Source organism: Podarcis tiliguerta (genome assembly GCF_965153285.1).
Source record: "Podarcis tiliguerta genome assembly, chromosome: 2".
Taxonomy (NCBI): domain Eukaryota; kingdom Metazoa; phylum Chordata; class Lepidosauria; order Squamata; family Lacertidae; genus Podarcis; species Podarcis tiliguerta.
This window is the reverse complement of record NC_139535.1, coordinates 82539851-82557302: the sequence shown is the minus strand read 5'-3', so window position 1 is coordinate 82557302 and position 17452 is coordinate 82539851. Positions and strand designations below refer to the sequence as shown.

The 17452-nt window shown below is 45.1% G+C and overlaps 1 protein-coding gene across 2 annotated transcripts in view; it reads left to right on the top strand.

Moving 5' to 3' along the window:
* PIK3R5 (phosphoinositide-3-kinase regulatory subunit 5) overlaps positions 1-17452 on the top strand; it is a 54467-nt gene that overhangs the window by 26253 nt on the left and 10762 nt on the right. For both annotated transcript variants that reach the window (XM_083429787.1, XM_083429786.1), the window contains exons 2-10: positions 3632-3744; positions 6939-7039; positions 10248-10316; positions 11189-11327; positions 13796-13865; positions 14824-14998; positions 15506-15662; positions 15785-15868; positions 16149-16884. In XM_083429787.1, coding sequence (XP_083285913.1) covers positions 3645-3744; positions 6939-7039; positions 10248-10316; positions 11189-11327; positions 13796-13865; positions 14824-14998; positions 15506-15662; positions 15785-15868; positions 16149-16884 — 1631 coding nt within the window. In that variant the 5' untranslated portion in view covers positions 3632-3644. The remainder of the gene's footprint in view (positions 1-3631; positions 3745-6938; positions 7040-10247; positions 10317-11188; positions 11328-13795; positions 13866-14823; positions 14999-15505; positions 15663-15784; positions 15869-16148; positions 16885-17452) is intronic.

The following is a 17452-nucleotide window of genomic DNA, read 5'->3' as shown; positions in this document are numbered from 1 at the left end:
CTGATGAATTAAGGTACCCATGTAGTTTAACCCAGGCAGACATATGGGCCAGGATAGATCTTGTCTAATAACAACTATTATAGGATAATTCCCCCACCTGCTTTTCCTAATTGACATTCACACCATATATGACACAACTTTCCCTTTTTTTACCCTTGCCATCTCCAGGAAGTGGGTGGGTAAGACAGATAAAAATCAATCTTATTCCTCCTCCCGCTTAATGCTTTTTTGCACATGTGTATACATGTCTTGACATTTCACTGCCCAGCAGGGTATTCTGTTTGAGGTGGTACTCAGTGTGAACTATCTGACTGTTTCATACATGGAAATATTTACTTGATGCTGCAATCATGGAATAATAAAAGCATGTGTGAACCTACCCTTAAGGCTACTTCCTATGCAGAAGACACTTTAGTGGCTTCTCCCTCCCTTTACATTCCTGAACTTATATTCACTGGTGGCACTGCTGTTGTGGAATGCTCTCCCTGCTGAAATAAGAGGGGCCCTATCAGTATTGGCATTCCGCTGGCTCTTGTGGGCACCACATGTTTAGGCAAGCATTCCCCTGAACTGAACTTCCCCTGTAACTGGTTTTTGCCCCAATAGAATTGTGGTGTGTTTTAGTTATGTATTGATTGCATAGTTGTAAGCTGCTTATTTTGGCCCAATAGTAATAATAACAACTATTTTATAGTTTATTATCATTATTTATTAAATTTATATACCACCCTTCATCCAAAGATCAGTAGCCCAAAATAATTTAAAAAGCAACCCTCCCAACACACACACACACACACACACACACACTTACTTACTTACTTAAAAGGCTTTAGAATATTAATTAGCCAAAGGCCTGGTTGAAGAGGAACATTTTCGCCTGGCAGCTAAAGATGTATAGTGAACGTGCCAGACAAACCTCCCTGGGGAGAGCATTCCACAAACAGGGAGTCACTGCCAAAAAGGCCCATTCTCAGTGTTGCCACCTTCTGGACCTCTCTACTACCAATTTATGCCTTTCTCCTCTACATAAATCTCCCTTCGGTTTGAACATCCTGCAGCAAAAAAAAAAAAAAACCTAGTTAGTTCTTTTTACTCCAGCAGCTTTTTTCAAAAGCTTTAAAAAGATATAATACAGAGGTGAGAAATATCTAAGGGGTTCCATCGTTGGATCTATTTAACTAAGGGATGCATAAGCTTGTCTTGGTTTTGCTTGTGACTCTTCCTATCTCTATAGGGCTATAAAGAAAGGGACTGAGTGGTGACAGTTGCTTTCAACTTAGCAACAACATGAACTCTGGCCAATTGCCCTTGATGAATAATTAGTAACCCCTGAATGGTGCTGGGAGTAACTAGCTGGGAATGTATATGCTGCCAAATTCTGCATTGGCTGGAATTTGGCAGCAGAATTGAGTTCCTGCCAATTTTGAGTCCTAGAATGAACCAGGCACTTGCTGGAGTCTATAGCCCTTTACACCCCAGCTCTAAATGGCTTCTTTGATGTTGCAGGTTGTACCTGGAGATGTGATGACACTTTGGCTGAATAGGTTTCAGTGCTATGTAGTATGGATCGCATTACTGAAGTGGGGTGTTTGTAGATTTTTGACAATGTTCCATGCTGCTCCAGTACTCTTTGAAATGAGGAGACTACAGAGCAGTTATTTCTCAAGGCACAACTATCCACTTCAGGTATAAATAAGGCCTTTCTGAGTCTTCTCTGGATAGATATGAGAGGTGGGTGGGTGGAAATGGAAACCACCGAACTTAGGTGATGTATGAACTATACTCAGAGGCGGAGCTAGCTGCTCCAGCACCTGGAGCGGCGCACAGGCTGTGCACCCAGGGACGGGGCTAGCAAGTCAGGGGGGCAGGAGACAGGACAGCAATGTCACCCCCCTCAGGGATGACGCCTGGGGTGGACCGCACCCACCGCACCCCCTTCCTCCGCCAGTGACTATACTTAGTCACCCACTGATAATTGTCACATTCCTATTTTTTGGCCTGAAATGATGGTGATGGCAAGTATGACTAATGCTAGTTGGTGTGGTGCAAAATGCCTTTCCCCCAGGAAGCCACGTGCCAAATGCTTCTATACTTGTTCAACATGATACCCAAGCCAGGCATGATTTTGTTTGTAGTGGAAGATGAACACAGAGGTTCAGTCCAAATCTTGCAGGTTCATTGTGCACCAAACCTTCAGATATGGCATCAACAGCCTTTGGCAATCTGTGTGTAGTGCGTATATTATTGATTCAATTAAAAGCAAAGAGTAACATAAGATCTGAAGGGGAAAGAACAATGCAGGACCTTTTCTTTTTCTTTTACAAAAATCTGTAGAACAGAGCAGTAAAATAGCAGAAGTGGGATTGGGAGGAGGGAATTGGCAGCAAAAAAGCTACATGCAGACTAATTATAAGTAAGGCATTGCCTTGTGAGCATGGCCATGACTTTAACATAATTATATAGTTTTATATAGAAATCTAAGCCGTTTCCTGATGTGTAAAGGCAGGAGTCTCTGGTGGCATCGTGTTAGGAAACGATGACAGGAACAGAATCTGCATCCTGTGGTTTTTGCACATTACGGGAATGTCCTGTCCCATCTCTGCTGTCAGTTCTCGATTGCACAACCCAGGGTTTTGAGAGAGACCAAATTTGCTGTGAGGACTGGTCAGACTTCCTGCCAGTGCGTGACCAATTGGGGAAGGAAAGCCTTCTGCTGATCACACTTTGTGGTGTCCCATAAGGAACTGACATAAGAGAAGACCATTTCCAGGCCACTTTCAGGGTGTGAATCATGCCCCTTGTTCAATCACCACTTTCCTTGACATTTGCATGAAAATGTGATTAAGATGTTGAGAGAACGTGGGGATGCATATATCCTTTTTTATTTATTCTATCCTGAGCTCCTTTGGGTACACATAATCTCTTCTGTACTGTTGCTATCTTAGAGTGGTAAACTTGCCCATAGAAGGATGGTCTTGTGTTGAGTGTGCATGGAGACCTTTAAACCACCTGGGCATGTTGGCTGCTTGTCCTAGATGCACCTCTCCTGTGGAAGTACTCTTTGTCTAACTTGCACGAGTTATTGGTAACACTTTGATGCAGTGACTCCTGTCAAAATGCAAGGAAATTGACTCTTCAAATGTCACTTCAAAGATTCTTGTAGTCCTGAAATTCTGATTGCATGAGTTCTAGCTGGTCAATTGGCCACCCTGTTTGGTGTTGATGGGAGTTGTAGTCCAACAACATCTTGAGGAACATAGGTTCCCCAATCCTGGTATAAAAAATGGATGTGTATGAACAGGAGAAACAACAGGACGTGGTAGAACGCAGCTCAGCTGTGGATCCTTGCCTCTCTTTTATCTTGATGCCTTTTGAACGTATAGGAAGTGCAGAGTTGTGGATTTTCATTTACCCTCTTGGCTTTACTGTTGGGTTATGTGAGGAGTCAAAACGAAGGCAACTGTTTCCCTTTTTCTGACATCTCTGAATCCTACATGATCATGAGCAGAAGAGGATTGGGAAGCAGACTAGACACCAACTGGAAAAATTGGAATAAACTAAAAACTGGGTTTGATTTATGTTTACCACTTGTGTGTGGCTAACTCTGACTTACTTCTTTTTATATCTACAGGAGATGAATTAAAATGCAGCACACGACGTGCACAGAGGACAGGATCCACCATGCACTGGAGAGGTGCCTTCATGGCCTCAGCAGAAGCACTTTCTCTGCTAGCACTTGGACTGGTAAGTGACTAACCCCATCACCATACCAGGATGATTTTTCTTTCCTCTTCAGTTTGCTATTGAAATATATTTGGATGCTTTCCCCCACCCTTTAGTGATTCTTACTGCAACAGCAATGTTTGTTCATGTGTAGTCAAACTATTAACCAATGAAAAGGGAAGCAATTCAGCATTTAAACAATGAACTGACGTTAATCCTCCTCCTTACCCAAACTCTCTTGATTTTTCCTCCTTCTAGTGAAAGCGCTTGAAAGCCTAAGCAACCACCTGCTAGTAAAAAATGTCTCATTGATAATTTGGGGAATAAGGTGAACATCACAGATGTTCCCAAATATTCTAGTATCAGTAGAACAGTGGTCACATTAGCACACTACACTAAGGCAAACCATGGTTTAGTGCAAATGCACTAGCTCCCAAGGAAGAATTTGCAGCTGCTCTGCTCCTCCCTGGGCTTTTTAGGTCAGCACAGTGCAGCAACTAAGTCAAGGTTTGACCTCGAATGCTGTGTGTCTCCTCCTTAACCATGGCCTTAAACTATAGGAGATTGTGGTTGAGGAGGAGAGACCTTAACCACAATGCTGGGTTTGGAAGACGTGCTAAGACTAACCTTGGTTTTGCTGCTTTTCTCCATTGACCTAAAAAGCATGGGAAGAGGAGCCAAATGAGCACATGTTGATCTCCGGAAGCCAGTATTCTCATGTGGTCTTGCTAAGCTATACTCTGACTTACTGTGGTGTGGAAACCAGGCCATTACGCTGAGCTCTCGCCCCACATGATGGGACATGTTTTCAGAAGCACCAAGGCTATCACAAGAACCAGTTCCAAAGGGCAGCAGAGGAAGATGCTGCTTTGGAGTGGAAGCTTGCAAAGGTCCTTCAAAAGAAGTCTGAAACTAACTGGGGCTATGCAGCCATGTTGCCAGATTACTGATTTGAAATCCTCATCATACAGCCTCAATTTTTTAGTTTTCAACATGGCTTTTATGGATTGTGGAGTCTCAATATTCTTGATTTTTTGCTCCAACTTCTTTCTTACAACAGAGTGGAGGGCAGGAAGATATTTGGCAGCATTTACACCATGCAACACTTGAAAGTGCTGCAATACCACTTGATGCAATCGTAGGCAGCTTTATAGGTTCACATTTTTATATTGGCCTGCTCCAGGGTTTGGTGGGCATGGAGTGGGGCATGTGCGACTCACACGTGGAGCCATGGTGGTAACAGCATCTCAGTAAAGTTTCACAGCAATTGCTGGTTGCAAGCCATGAGCTGCCCTTGCCTTTCAGAGAACTGAGAGAGGAAATGCTAACCATCAATGCCACCCTACGCAGGCAGCACTTGCTGGAGAAGGCAAGCAGTCCTCAGAAGAGAACTCACTGTTTCTGTTCCAAGAAAAACATCTCTTGAAGCTCATCTTAAGCTGCCAGCCGCAAATGTGGGTGCTGCTGCCACCCAACTTTTTTTAGCTGTGCTGCTGCAGTGTGTTGCCATCTGGATACAGCCTTGCAATGTCAATTTCCTCTGTTGCTGATCTAGCACTATTTTGCTAAACTAGAGGGGGAGGCCCAAGGTACCAGAAGTTAAGGAAGAGACAGCAAGGAGCGTAGCCAGCTCTGGAATTTGCCTTCCATGCTGACCCTGCTATGATGATGAATTACAATAATAGTTGAATTAATAATAATATTATAATAATTTTTTATTTGTACCCCGCCCATCTGGCTGGGTTTCCCCAGTCACTCTGGGCGGCTTCCACAAAAACCAAAAATACACTAAGATGTCACACATTAAAAACTTCCCTGAACAGGGCTGCCTTTAGATGTCTTCTGAATGTCAGGTAGTTGTTATCTGATGGGAGGGCGTTCCACAGGGCAGGCACCACCACCGAGAAGGCCCTCTGCCTGGTTCCCTGTAGCTTTGCTTCTCGCAATGAGGGAACCGCCAGAAGGCCGTCGGTGCTGGATCTCAGCGTCCGGGCAGAACAATGGGGGTGGAGACACTCCTTCAGGTATACTGGGCCGAGGCCGTTTAGGGCTTTAAAGGTCAACACCAGCACTTTGAATTGTGCTCGGAAACGTAATACCCTGCCCTTCCCCCCTAAGGAGCAAACAGAGCAGCAAACAGATAAAAAATTTACAAGCAAAAACAGATTGAAACATTCTAAAAACAATTATAATTTAAAACATCTAAACACAAGTACAATTTATAACATTCTAAAAGCAATTACAAGTAACAGCTGCATCCTTCCAATTATCCTGAGGTTGCCAAGTTGCTAGGCCCTTATCTACCATTTAGATTCTTATTCTCTAATACTTAAATCCTCCCCAATAGCTCAAGGTGGGACACATGCTTCTCTCTCCACCCCCTCCATTTTATCCCTACAACAACCCTGTGAGGTTGATTTAAACTGAGAGACAGTGGCTGGTCCAAGGCTACCCAGCTAGCTTCATGTTTGAGTGGCGATTTGAACCTGGGTCTCCCCAGTCCTAACCACATTAACCAGTATGCCACAGTGGTGCCCATCCCTGTGTGGTTTGCACACACTGCCTCAGTGTGTATGTGTCTCTTTCTCTCTTTTAATCCTTCCATGCAGGACCAGCAATTTAACCGCAAAGATGCAAAAGCGATGCAAAACTTTGCCACAGATCCTGTAGCAGGAAGAAGATGGAGAGTAGTATTGTCTATGGCTGCAATGGCTCTTTGCTTTTACTGCTTCACCTCAGGGACTCAATGAATTATGTGTATTATGGATTGCTTATATTATTTGGACATGTTGCCATAGGAAACTTTGAGGCAGCTCTACCCTAACAGTTAGTGCACATGATTTGCTGCAGGCTAATGAATTAACCCCAACTGGGAATAATTGGTGTAGCTCAAAAATATATTGTTTCCCTAATGCTGTATTCCGGGTTGTTCTTATCCCTAATAGGGTGGTAAATGCATTTTCTCTCTTGAAGAACTGGATCCACATAGTAGTGTATGAGCTTTCTTTCTCAGTAGTTACCTATCTTTTTTTTTAATGACTCCACACACATCTCTTCTCGTAGCTTTCATTATGGTCCATGAATCTCTTTCATTTTGCCTATATTCCATCTAGCTCAAAATTGCAATGAACATCTGTCTTCTGCAATTAGGACACTGAGTGCTCTGGAATTCGTTCCATGCTCAGAACGTGACCTGTTTCTTCATTTTTTGGCAGCTGGGCTTTGTCTGAATTGTTGGAGTCTCCAGGAGTTGGTCAGTCGTGATGCAGGGAACTACCTCATCCTTCTGGAGAAAATCTTGCAAAAGACCCAAGAGGTAAATCAAAGAGGGCAATAGGAAAGAAGAATATTTGTACAAAGGGAGTTCTTGCTCCATCTGATGCTCTCTCTCTCTCTAAGAATCTGGAATACCTCTAGTACAAATAAGAATGAAAAGTGTCTGGTTTCTTTGTGCATCAGCCCAGCTTGCTGCTTATTTCAGTTTGCCTTTGACCAAGTTCTGTGCTATGCATGGTGTTTCAACATGTTAAAACAATTTAAAGCAAGAGAGCAGATGTACATAATACCTTGCAACGGGACTACTTCTTTCCAAAATGGCATCAACATGTCCTGGAGGAAGTCGCTAGTTTTTGAAGTCATTTGTAACTCATTGCTCTGTATGTTGGAAACAGAATCTGGTGTTTAGGTCAGTTTGTCACTCACAGAATTGCTCCCCCCCCCCCTTTGCGCCCTGGGAACCCACACATAAGAGGATATGTCCCACTTTTTAAATGTTTAGTATTTTACAGGTAATAATAAACCAAGCAATAATCCCACCCCCATCCAACAAACCTGCCCCTGTACTTGCTATTGGTTGAATCCTGCTTGGAGTCAGCCATATCTTTAGGGTAGCAACAAGGAACCTGTGGCCCTCTAGATGTTGCTGGAGTAGAAATCCCAGCATCCCTGACCATTGGTCATGTTGGGTGAGGCGGATGAAAGTTGGAGTCCCTGGAGGGCTTCAGGTTCCTCATCCCCTTTTTTAGAGTAAGGTATATTTAAAGCTATGGTTTTCCCAGTAGTGATGTATAGAAGTGAGAGCTGGACCATAAAGAAGGCTGATCGCCGAAGAATTGATGCTTTTAAATTATGATGCTGGAGGAGACTCTTGAGAGTCCCATGGACTGCAAGAAGATCAAACCTATCCATTCTTAAGGAAATCAGCCCTGAGTGTTCACTGGAAGGACAGATCGTGAAGCTGAGGCTCCAATACTTTGGCTACCTCATGAGAAGAGAAGACTCCCTGGAAAAGACCCTGATGTTGGGAAAGATGGAGGGCACAAAGAGAAGGGGATGACGAGATGGTTGGACAGTGTTCTTGAAGTAACGAACATGAGTTTGACCAAACTGCGGGAGGCAGTGGAAGACAGGAGTGCCTGGCGTGCTCTGGTCCATGGGGCCACGAAGAGTCAGACACAACTAAACGACTAAAGAACAATCTGGCCTCAGCAGCAGTCTCTGTGAACTTTTAAAGGACAGCAGTTTGCCAGTTACTTTGTTTTGCACATTGCTGCAAGGAGTGGGCACAAGACACCATTTGTATTACTTCTCCCCACTGCCTCCCCACCCTGCAGCAGAATGTCTTGAGCTGGAGTTGACCTTGCTGCTTATGTGGCAATGCAGATACTGTGCATGGGATCCTATGGGATTCAGAGTCCTTGAGGATCATGGGTTGACTTGAGCCCAGCTCTGCTCTCTGTTATGCTGGATCTGGAGGTTTGAATTTCGCTGCTGGGAAAAAGAGGACAATGAATGAGTTAGAACACCTGGGTCAGCAACTGTCAGAGTCAAGTGGAGATTTCCTACTTCCTGCTTTGTCCAACACCTCCCCATTAGGGAGCAATTGTCTCTCACATGGCAGAATGTTAGGAGCTGCTTGGCAGGCTGAGCTCCCTGCCTCCATTGTTTCCCAGCTATTGTGATGGCAGGCCAGTGGGGAATTGAGGAAGGGAGACCCCAGCTTGTGGCATGCAAAAGGCTTTCCAGGACTCTTGTTTGCAACAGGGTCACAGCAAGGTTGCTGCCCAGGGAATGAATGTAGCAGGTTTTCCTGTGAACCCGTTAGTTAGAAGTTGTTTCCCCCCGCCCTTTCTTTTTAAATTGTTGTCAGACAGTATAACTTCCTGGCGGGTTTAATGGGGGCCCTGCCCTGGCTATTCTGAGGAATTTTTGGCTTAAAAATAGTCTTGTGGCTCAACATGCAAAAATCTGCAGCAGGTGAGAGCCCGCAAGAAGAAACTGTACTGCACTTAGGGGTACTATGTGCCACAGCATCATTATAGGGCCTTGCAAGAGCACAAAGGGCTGTAGACGGGTTGTTCCCCTCTTCAGGGAGCTAATCATCTCTCTTCCTTCTCTAGGAGATACTTCAGCAATAATAAAAAAAAGTAATAATTAATAAAATGATAGTGATAGAAATAATAATAGTAATGAGCAGGATGCACCTAAGCTGTTTTGTTCACAGACCAAGGTGCCCTTGTGCAATCGGACTTTCCCTCTCTGCCCCCACCCACCCCCCAGTGCCCCTCTGTACCCACTAAATCTGCTCTGGAGGGTTGAGGAAACCCCAGAACAAATTTAGGAGGCACATGTGAGGAGGAGTGCAGGAAAGTCTTCTTGAGCAAGTGGACCTTTTTCTACTCATGCAATGCCCCACTTAGCCCTACGCTGACTTCCACGTAATAAAAAACCCCAAAACAAATTAGTATGATTAGTAGCAGCAGCAGTATTCAGAGTCCTACATTTTAAAGCGGATGATTCTCTCTACTGGCTGAGCAGTCTGACTATTGCTTTCCAGTGGCTTTACGTAAGAAAACCACAGCATAAGAAATTTGACCTGGAGATCTTGCTATCAATTTACCTGTGCTAGGGTGATACTGAGACCCTGTCACGCAGCTTCTGTTGTATTTTGTTGTGCAACATGCAGCCTTTGCAGCTGTTCTGACTAAAGATGCAAATATACCATGTTTAGTTGCTGAAATGCTGCTTGGTTTCTCTTCTTGACAAAGAGGAACTGTGTGAGAACTTCCCCCTCTTCTCTCTCTCTCTCTCTCTCTCTCTCTCTCTCTCAGCTTACCCAATGATATTCTATCACTGGATCAAAAAATACCATATTGTTAGGAATATTTACTAAGGTGTGCCAGGCACATCTTCTATATACAAAAAGGGAAATGCAGGGGGGGGGGAATTAAATGGCTAGGAAATAGTGACACACTTCTGAAATGTGAGGGCCATTTGGAGAAGGTGATTGAAGAACCCATGAATGATATGACTGGGCTCAAAGTCACCATGGAGGAGCGACTTGCCACTGCAACAAATAACACCTGGAGAGTAGACTTTACCTAGAAAGAAGCAAATAGCAATCTTGTCAAGTCACACATCAATTCTCCTCCAAAGCTTCCAGGTGATCAGTTTGGGTAGCTTTTCTTTGGGTAGTTCTACCAGAATCTCACTTCCCTCTTGTGCTTTCTTTTCTTCCTCTGCAGGTCCAAGAGAAATGCAACTATGATCTCTTTGCTCCACTGGCTCTGCTCTTCAGCTCAGCTGTTATGTGTGTAAGTTGTCCCAGCATTGCTAGAATGAATAACGGAAGGCATTGGCTCTGTGGCTGTTAAAGTTGACGAGAAAACCTTCTGTTTTTGTTTAAAAATTTGTATCCAGATTTTCACCATGTAGGACTCAACAGAGCTCATAGCAATTCATACATACAAAATTAAAACATAGATTAAACTTTGAGTTTCCCTACTGACTCAGGTCAACCTCTGTATTCCTGAATTTTAGAAGAACCATTGGTAGCTGGAATATTTTTATCTAACTAGATACTGAGTGCTAGTTTACACATGCATGCTCATTGTGTGCCGACTTGTAACACTGACTGATCGGTTTGTTCACCACCAAAGAGCTTCTGTCTCACCTGATGTCAATTATTGGTACTCTTCAACAGAGGAACTTCTAACTGTTGACTGCAAATTGAGTGCTGCAAGGATCCATTGATGAATTCTATATGTGTGTGGAAACCCCCCCCCCACAACCCCCTATTTATTTATTTATTCTGTTTCCTTATATGACTAACAGCAAAGTCAAATTACACTTTGGGTTTCACCTTGATGCTTTGCTTTCCTCTGTGTTGGTGGTGTGTGCACATCTTTTGGGGCTATTACTCAAAGCATTCAGCACTGTTGCTCAGCAGGGGTAACTTGAACTTGAGCCCATGTAGCATCAGCCCATCTTCTTTTTCTCCAATGGCTTCCTTGGTGGGGGGGGAGAGAGATTTTGCTGAAGGAACTTGATCACAGAGCTGGCAGCTGAAGCTGGCAGTGGGAAATGTGCATGGTTACAGTTGCTGAATTCCCAAATCTGGAAGAAGGTAAGGAGATGCTGGCCTCCACTTCTTGGTCTATTTATGCCACTGCTATTTTCTTTATAGACACCACACTTTCCTTTGGAGTCAGATTTCCTTCTGAGAGCCATGAGGACGTACCGTGACTTCCTCACCTGGCCTGTGCCATACTGCAATATCTGCCAGGAGCTCCTGACCTTCATCAGCAATGAACTCAAAGCCCCAGGTAGGGATCCAGATTGTCTGCTCCCAGCAGGGTTCCTTTAGCTCTCAGTGGTGCTTACTCTTCCTTCTTGGGGTGTGTGTGTGCTTGATGTTGATGAATGACTGAGAAACCTAAAGTTGCACCAGTACATTTATGAGCCATATAGCCATTGAAGCTAACACTGTGCTATGAACTGGAGTGGGCTGCATACATCGTGGCAAGGGTTATTGCCAACAATGCAATAATAGTCAAGACAGTGATCCTGAAAGTTGATTTTTAAAACACTCGTAGCCATATGTGTTCATGTAGAGGCACTCTCTACAGCAAGCACAACATTTTTGGAGGGTGTTTCATGCACATGCCTATAAGAGTGTGGTGGCTTCATCCCACACCATAATCCTGCTGGCAGGCTGCATGGTGTGCAAATGGTGCCAGCACATAGGGTAAAAGCATTAAGGCTGTTTCCTGATGAAAGAAGCTTACTCAGTGCTTGCATATCAACAGTATTGGTTCTGAAACAAGATGCATTACAGACCTAGATGGCAGCCTTCCAAGGGCCACATACCAGTGCTGGTAAAAGTAGGCAGGGCCAGAGGCAAAAAGAAAGAAGAAATGAAGTGTGGAAGAAGGAATGCAGTGTCAACCTTTGGACAGTAGGCTACATTTCAGCCATGGAGTATCTCAGTTCAAGGACACATTCCAGCGAGGGTAGTATCTTCCTGTAGAGATTAAAAATGGGAGTACAGTGGTTTGTCTAAGGTTCCCCCTTCTGAAGGGTTTGAACCAGAGGCTGGAGAGCTCCTTTCAGTACTCTGACCTTTTATAAGCCCATGGTTTCCACCCAAGGATAGAACGTTTCTTGTGCAAAGTCATTTGCCTGGCACAATGGATGTGGTTGCACTCCATTGCTCTCCTACCCTCCAGCTTCACTTGAAAGGGGATGAATAGCTCATCGAAATGCTCCAGTAACAACAGAGAATCCATTCAGGTAGACTTGGACTTTGAATGGGTAACTGTGTCAGATAATTTCCATATGATACACTGGGACCTCTGGTCTCTGCTCATGAACTATGGTGCAGCCTCTGCTTAATGAGCTTAGACTCTGCTCCCGTTGATTATCAGCACTCATAAGGGTTCTTAAAGTTTATGCAGTGGAAGCTTCTTAATTAGGCCATGCTGGCAGCCAGCCTTCTGTTACTCCTCATTAAGCAGTTTCCCCAATTAAATGGAGAGGCTTTCTTAGAAAGTGCCTGGGTGCCCAGCATTGTGTTTCAACCTGCAACAGATTCAGTGTCAGATCTACCTTGGAAGAGCCTATTAATGCCATTAGAGGTGAAATACAGGGTGTCTCTTTTTCATTTCCTCATTAAGGCTGCCAATTCCTTGCTTCTGCTATAAGACCTTTCAGTAAATCATCACAGTTTAAATTGAACTATTGGAGTTCTTAGGAAAGCTGAAGTTTGAGAGAGTTCAGTATGCTTTTTTCATTATGCAGTGCCTGCAATCGTTAATCTGATTTATCTGTCAAATGCCCAAGGATGCAAACATCCAGGGGCCCAGTGGCTACTGGTGCCTCAAAAAACAGGTGCCTCATCTACACCATGCATTTAAAGCACATGGTTTCCTTCCAAAGAAACCATGGGAACTGTACTTTGTTAAGGGTGTGGGAATTGTAGCTCTGTAAACCTCGGAGACACCATGCACTTCTAACGTATGTCGCCAATGTGAAATGGGCCTAGTTACTACCTTATTGCTTCCTTGCAAACCATGTGACCACACGCAATAGAGAGTTTTTGAGTGGGTAAGTAAGAATTGCTCTGTGGGGTGCATGTCCTTCAGCTGGACTGTTTCAAGGGTGGAGAAGCTGCACTGGAAATGGGTAGAATATTTGTGGAACATGGAAGAACTGTTGGAGTAGCGGACATCGCGTAGGTAGCACTTTTCTCAATGTGCAATGGCTAGAGAGAGAATTGCGCAGTGGTGAATTATTGAAAGGAAGCAGTAGCTGAGCACTCCTAAACAGGGGAATGCAAAACTTTCCAGTTCCATTGGTGGACTGACTTGAAGCTATCTTTCTCCAAGGCTGAGAGATTTGGAAAGCTACTCTAAGCTTTTTGCTCACCTTGCATGGTGGATCCTCCAGTCCAACAGATTTGCTGAGAGGCAATTGGCCTGATGGGTTGTTTCACTGCTGCAAGCAAATTGTATTGGCTTTCTTTCTTTCTTTTTCTGCATAGCTCTACACATTTGGGGAAATCAATGTTGGTTAAAAAAAACACTGTGTGTCAAACTGTTTGGGAGTTAGACCCTATCCAAGAAGATAATGGTTATGAGTTGTATTCAAGCTGAATTCCTTCTTCCATTCACCCCTGCCCCCCCCCCCGTGGGGTTCACCTGTCTCTTCCACCTGAGCCCACCAGTTCTGTGAGGTCTCAGTGAGAAGTGGATGCCACTGTTGTGTTTTAACAACCTTCTCTTTCTTTTAACAGGGATTTCATTTCAAAGGCTGGTTAGGGCAGAGCATGGTCTGTCTGCAAAGAGCTGTGAGAGTTCCATTGTGTAAGTATCATGCAGGAATCATGACTGCTTTCTGTGGGTTAGGAAAGGAAAGGAGCTTTGTGGGATATTGTCCTCCTTTAAATTTCCCAGGGCCTCCTGTTGCTCAGGGCTTGGCTTGTACCAGGGCTCAGCCCCAGCATTTATTTTAGGTAACAGAGGAACAGAGGAAATTCCTGGACCATATGAAGGAAGGATAAATGAAATAGTCCCCTGAGTATGCAGAGTGACTTTCTATCACTACGAGTAGCTGTGAAATGCCCCAGACAAAAGATATGGCTCCCAGACCAGTGGTGGTAGGGTGACAGATCGTAGGTCTCAACTGCACTAGCAGAATGCTGCCACTTAAACAGCCATGGCTTCCCCTAAAGAATCATGGGAATTTTGGTTTGTTGTTAGCTGGTCTCTGTTCCCCTCAAATAGGTACAGTTTGGGAAAGGAATGTGGATGGTGGGATCGTAATGGATATGTACAGGATCAGCCCAGACTCTGAAGTGACCTGTGTCTGACCCTAAATTGATGTGTGTCTGCTGAGGTGCAGACAAGTCTATAACTGCCCCTTTTCAGTCCACCACCCCATCAGAGATGATATAGTTATGGTTATCAGTTGTTCATGGATAGGGAGGGCTAGTTGTAGATTATGATTATTTCTCTGCAGTCTTATAACTGCTAGCTATCTCAACAATGCCAGGCTATGTTTTCTAAGCATGCTGGTTCATAGAAGGGGAGTGGGTGTAGAAAAACAGAAAAACTGTGCCATCTGCTGGTGCTTTGATGTGAATTAATTGAAGTATGGAGCCTCTGCATTTTTTCTCCTGCCCTCCAATAGCTCATAGATTATGAAAGTGATCTGTGGCCCCAGGCACAGATAAACGTTGAGTCTCTCCATTTCTGAGTTGGGCTGTTAACAGCTTGCCGTCCTATTGCCTCTTCTCTCTTACCTATTCCCCACCCCCCACAGAACAGTCCTGTTGCTGAACCCTTCAGAGGTTGATGGGGAGTTTCTCTCAGTTGCTGAAAAGCTGAGCACGGCAGAGCACTCCCAGCACACGGTACTGGTGACACTCCTGGAGCACATCTACCAAGCTAACTTTGGGACCAAATGTGACCTGACAAGACTACGTGAAGTTCTCAAGGTAGGGAAAGCTGTGTGGCCTGGGGCCTTGGATGCATAGCTCTGTGGAATGATTACTGAGCGATCCATAAGTTCCAGGAGTTTTCAGTCTTGAAGAAGCAGACATTTTGATGGCAAATCAATCAAAACTGGCATAGCTAAGAAAGTGGCTTGGGTCAAAGGGTGAGAGAAGGAAGGATACTGAATAACTTGCCTCGCATTGTTTGCAGGTTGACTATTTAGTTCAGGAAGTAGATTGGTTTTACCCCCAAAACCACAGCATTATTTTTTTCTGTGTGTGTTTGTGTCCTTGCAGCACTGAAGGATATTTACTTAACCTTAATTCCTCCTGCCTAAACTGTGTGATCCTGTTCCTTGCTCAGAACAGGGCAGCACAGCCCATGCATCATGGTTAAACTCTGTCCTCCCATCCTCCCACCTGTTGTATATTGTGTAGTGTGTGAAATGGATGCTAAGACACCAGATAGATCTTCTGCTGACTGTTCTCTCTCTCCCTCTCTATCTCCAGTTGAAACCTTTAGAAAAGCTCATGGAGATATTTGCCAGCACCACAGAAGCTCAGGAGCTGGCAGCTGCCACCAGCAATGACCTTTCCATGGCTAAGGAGCAGCTGGAATCTGCTTTGCTGGAGATTGCAAAGGCAGCTGGGCTGCCTGAAATCACAGGTGGGAAATTATTAGGGCAGTTTTTCCTTGGGGTGTGGGTGGGCATGTTTGGATGTGGTCAGTTCCATACCATCCTGAAGGAGCATGTTGCACTCCTAATCTCTGGTTGCTTGTCTCTTTAGGGGAAGTCCAGCCTTGTAAGCTCCACCTGATCCCCATCCCTGTTGCCCGGTGTTACACCTACAGATGGGATAAGGATAACTTTGGTAAGCTTGGAAACATGTAAGCAAATTTGGCTTGATTCCAGGAGATGTTCCTTGGCTCCATTATGGCTTCCCATGCACAGCTGTGTATGTTTCTTTTCCCCAAGGGGTGATAATCCTGGCGACATCAGCTGTGATCTAGTGGGACCCTTGTGCCCTACTACATCTCCAGGTCTAAAATGGGTGCTATTAGAGCAGAGCGTATAAAAGCAATCTAAAATTTAAAACTGTATACATTTTCTCCTTTTCTATTCCTAATTTTGCACCTCTGTCCCTTTTGCAGACATCTTGAATGAGGTACTAGACAAAGAGGGGCACTTCCCAAAGCCTGTGGTTTTGGAAGATGAGGAGGAGGAGGAAGAAGCTGATGGCTACTGTCCAGAAAGAACTTCTCTGTTGACTTCATTGGCTGCTGTCTCCAAGGAATCTGTGTATTCTGTATTGTCGGAGGTCAGTCCCCGTGATTCGCAGGCACCGGTCCTCTCCGCCCTTTCCAAAGACTCTGAGCTCTTGTTGGACTCTAAAAACTCCTTGAAGACTTTTGTCTCCAGCCTGAAGGACTACACGGACAGCGGTTATGTGGAGGACAGTGACGAGAGCTCCCTTGAGCCAATGGGCCGCCTGGATCCAAAGGAGGAGAAGGCATCTCCCAGGCACCGGTATCGCCTGAGCAACAGGATAATCAAGCTGTTCAAGAGCAAGAGCCAGCTCATCCTGGGCAGGGAATTGCGGGACGTTTCTGAGATGGCGTCGCTCTCACTGCCGCTGCGCCGAGCCGAGAGCCTCTACAACCCCGTGGTCAAAGAGCGCATCCCCACACGCTCACGGCGTGCACACTCTCTGCCACAGCATGCACTGAGTGCCACACTTTTCCAGACCCGTTTGCCGCAGAATGCCTGTGTCCAGCGCAGGCCCTTCCTGAGCTGTGATGAGGACACCAAGGTCTCAACACTGCGGGTGGTTGTGTTTGGCTCCGACCGCATCTCTGGGAAAGTGGCCCGGGCTTACAGCAATCTTAAGTGAGTGGCAGAACAACCTGCTGTCTGCTGGTGATCTCCTCTACTTGCTGAGTCCCTGTTAAGGGATCAGCTGGCAGACACGGGAGGGATTTCCTCTTAACATCCCGCTTACCTACCTTTGGCCCAAGGGAGTGGGTGATAAGGTCCCCTCTGGAGTTTCACACCACACCATCAATTCATACCCTATCTTACCCTGTCATGCCACCAATATGTCATGAAAATGGGCTCCAAAATGGGTTCTGAGCTCTGCAGTATGCCTAACTACTACAGTACTGTACCCTTCTTTTATATCTCTTGATGGATGCTAGCAGACTGTAGCACAGGGGTGGGGAACTGGGTCTGTCTGGATCCATATCCCCTCTCCACGGGCTGAGTTTGATAGGTTGTCATGACCACCCATGTGTCAATCAGCTGAAATGTCAATGTTGTCAGGTGATCCAGTTTTCCCTGCTGGGTTTCAAATCAAACCATGTGATCAAAGGCACAGCGTTCTGTGAGCCCTGGTGACCAGGTGTAGGGCAGGTGGGTGTGACTTGGACAAATAGGGAGGCTTGTTGGGCTTAGTTAG